The sequence below is a fragment of the Parus major genome, chromosome 8, assembly GCF_001522545.3.
Source record: "Parus major isolate Abel chromosome 8, Parus_major1.1, whole genome shotgun sequence".
Lineage (NCBI taxonomy): Eukaryota > Metazoa > Chordata > Aves > Passeriformes > Paridae > Parus > Parus major.
Window position 1 is genome coordinate 30,509,830 of NC_031777.1, and position 3,574 is coordinate 30,513,403.

General features: G+C 55.6%; 1 protein-coding gene across 1 annotated transcript in view; it reads left to right on the forward strand.

Moving 5' to 3' along the window:
* CTH (cystathionine gamma-lyase) overlaps positions 1–2,861 on the forward strand; it is a 15,043-nt gene extending 12,182 nt beyond the window's left edge. The window contains exons 7-8 of the mRNA XM_019007606.2: positions 1,417–1,732; positions 2,111–2,861. Of these exons, the coding sequence (XP_018863151.1) occupies positions 1,417–1,732; positions 2,111–2,187 (393 nt within the window). The 3' untranslated portion in view covers positions 2,188–2,861. The remainder of the gene's footprint in view (positions 1–1,416; positions 1,733–2,110) is intronic.
* Positions 2,862–3,574: the final 713 nt, after the last annotated feature.

A 3,574-nucleotide genomic window follows, 5' to 3' on the forward strand; every position in this document is an offset into this window, starting at 1 on the left:
TCTGCCCCTGCTCTGGGCTGCTCCCAATTCCCTGAAGCCCAAAGGGTGTGGTTTTCCTTGGATTGGATGTTGCAGATTGGATTCAGATTCTGAGGAATTCCTGTTCCATGCTGAGGCCCAGATCCCTCGTGCTGGCCCAGGATACCTTTGTCCCTAGGAAACAGGAGCAGCACTAAGCCTTGAATCCAGCCCAGCTAAGCCCGAGGCAGGGCCTGGCTCCCGGCCCCAGCGTTCCGAGTGCTGGGGTCAGCCTGCTCCCTCCCAGCCTCACATTCCCTGGATTTGAGCTTTCTCTGGCATTTCTCACTGTGTTTGATGAAGGGTTTGTGTTCTCCAGCCAAGGCTGAGCCACATTAGTCAGAAGAGTTCTTAGAAACGGCGGCTTTCATTTACAGGAAAGTTCTGTCCCCGCGCTCCTCGGTGTCACCGGGAGAGGCCCTGGCCATGCAGGAGTGCCCAGGTCCCAGCCCGGGGCCACTTTGGGAGCTTTGGCTGTGCCCTCGCTGTCCCACTGGCCATGGGAATGTGGGGGTGCTGCTGCTGCAGGGCTGAGCAGGGCTGGGAATCCCAGCCCAGCCAGTGATGGATTGAGTGGACTCCAAGGCACAAACTCCAGATGCCCTTCAGTCCCAGCACAGCTTCCCAGCATCCCCATGAATCACTGGAACGAGCCTGAGCCCCAGAAGTGCTCTGTAATTATTTTATCTGCTGCTGTCTGCGGTAGCTGACTGACAAATGCAATTTTTACTCTTCCCTTTTACCATCTAATCAGTAGGGAAATATTGATTCTCTCCTGTCTTGCTAAAGGATGTTGGGAAATGGAGTAGGAGCCGTGGCTCCCACCCTGGCAGATTCCTGACAGAATCATGGAATATCCACAGGGATCATCCAGTCCAGCTGCTGGCCCTGCACACACAGCCCAACAATCCCAGCCTGTCCCACAGTGTCCCAGCTGGCTCCTGGAATGCTGAGCAGGGCAGGAACTGGAAGGTGTTTCCTCCCCACTTTTCAGCCATCATTTCTAACCCTTGAAGCACCACTGAAAATTCCTTTTCCTTCTCTTGCAAACCCCATTTTCACACACATGCCACCCTGATGGATCTTGATCCAGAGCAGCTGCAGGGCTTGGGGAGGAAAGCTGAACCCTTAGGCTGGGTTTTCCCTGGATTTCCCTGTCTGCCTGCATTTCCAAGCTGCCTGTTGGGTTCTCCCCAGGACACCAAGGTTGTTCCTGCTGACTTTGAATGCCTCGTGTGTTTCCCAAGAGCAACGGGAGATGTGTGAGGAGCGGAGCAGAATTCCATTTCAGTTGGGAATATTCCCTGAGGGAGTGTGTCACAGAGGCTCTGAGAATGAAGGAATTATATTTAGATGATATTAATCATTTATAATCATTTCTCTCTTCTCCTCTTCCAGGCTTCCATGAGGACAGATGAACGTAAAAGGAATTGTCTCTCTTGGACACGCAGGGAAGAGCAGAAACAGAGCCATTCCAGCCACAAGCCGTGTGCTCCGTTCCCAGGCTCCGTGTCAAAGCCTTGGGCTGCTTTTGGGGAGGGATTTCATGCAAGCAAAGAGCTCTCAACTCATTTCTGCAGCATCTTGGACCAGGAAATGGGAAGTTTGTATTCAAAATCTCGGGACGCCGCCATTCGAGATTGCACAACAAACACTTGGCTGAAGGGGGAAATGCCCCAGGATGTCACATGGAGCTGCTCCTGCTTGTTCCCAGGTATTTGGCTCGTTGACCTTGGGTTTCTGTGGTTGCTTTTGGGATGGGCTGTGCTCTCCTCGGGTTCAGGGTGTTTCCCTCGGGGCGTGTCCTGCCCCGGGAGCTCTGCACTGCCTGTGCTGGGGGAGAGCTCCCCTCGTCCTTCCTTCCTTCCCTTCCCTGACAGGAATAGCCAGGGACCTCAAATCCCAGCCATCCCACCCAGCCATGGCAGGGACAGCTCCCACTGTCCCAGGCTGCTCCAAACCCAGTGTCCAGCCTGGCCTTGGGCACTGCCAGGGACCCAGGGGCAGCCCCAGCTCCCCCGGCCTCCGCTCCCTGCCTTCCTCCCAGAAATGTCTGAACTTGGACAACTGTGCTGCTCTCCTCCTTTTCCAGGTGTTTGTCCACGCTGTTGCCTTTTCCAAAGGTTTCTTCTGGACTCACTTTGGTTCCTGACACCAAATCTCCCGTGAGGCACAGGCAGCAATGCCCAGGAGCTCCAGCTGGAGCCGTGCCTTTGCCAGCAGCCACAGCTCTGCATTCCCAGAAGTGCTGCCTGCATCCAGCGTGGATTCTCTGGGAGATCTTGCCAGGAGTTCCAGGCCTTCTCCTTCCCCCCATGCTGGTGCCAGCAGAGCCCTCCTTCCCCCTCCAGCCCCCGATGGAGCAAAGCAGAAGGTGAAGGACCAGAGCATTTGTGGGGCTCGGCTCCACCTCAGCACTGCTCAGGAGAAAAGAGGAATGTGGAAGAGGAGTTTTGCTGCCCCAGGCTCTGGGCTGGGCTGGAGGGGAGCTGGCAGGAGCAGCTGGGCTGGGTTTGTGGTGGCAGGATCATGAGCAGCAGTGGATTGAGCCCAGGCTGGGCACTGCCATCCCACAGGAACAGCCTGGCCCTGTCCCAGCCTGCCCAGGGGGCCTGAGATGTTCAGAGACTTGTTCCAGCTGGCCAAACTCAGCTCACTTCTGATCCCAAATCCTGAATTCACTTCCTTTCTCCTGTTGTATCAGAAACCCACCTTGCATCTGTCTGTGACTTGCTCCTTTTCCCTCAGAAACAAATTCCTTTCCAGCCTGGCCACAGGGCTCAGGATAATCAATGGAAGCTCCCCTGAGACTCCAAGAAACAAATGCTTGCATTTACAGCAAAGGTTCAACTCAATTTACTCCATATTCAATCCATTCCTCAAAGAAATTCCAACCAAAAGTGCTGGGCTCTGAGGGGATGTGGGGAGAGCCAAGAGCTGATCCCACCATTCCCTGATTTTGTGCAGGGGGATGGAGCTGGTTCATTCCCTGGTGAGGAATGAGCTCTGTTACCCTGGCAAGGAATTCTGTTTGTGGCAGACCAGGAGGCACCAGCTGTGTCCTCTCAGGGCTTCAGGCACCTGAGTCCCGTTTTATCACCGTGTTCCTCTGTGGCACCAAATTTCCCCCTCAGAGAAGACATTAAGTGTCTCTTGTGTGATCCCAGCTCCTGCAGTTCCCTGAGCTCCCTTCCCTGGCTGCTGCAGAGCCTTTGTGCCTTTAAGGCTCCAGGCAGAGCCCTTCATTTGACAGGTGCTGTGGGAGCTGATGGAGCTGGAGCCGCATTTCCCCTTCCAGGGCTGCTGCCAGAGCCCAGCCCGGGCTGGGAGTGAGGATCCTTTTCCAGCTGTGCCTTGGAGCTGCTGAAAGCTGGGGATGGGCAGCCAGGCAGGGCTTTCCTGTCCCCTGTGATCCATTGCTGCCCTCCAAGGTGAGGATCCCTGGGAGCTGCCTGGGCCTGTTCCCGTTTTCCTGATGGTTTTTCCCTCCAGCAACAGCAGCTCCCAAGGAGAGCCCAGATCCAGGGTCACCTTCCTGCTGCCAGGGTGGCCCTGG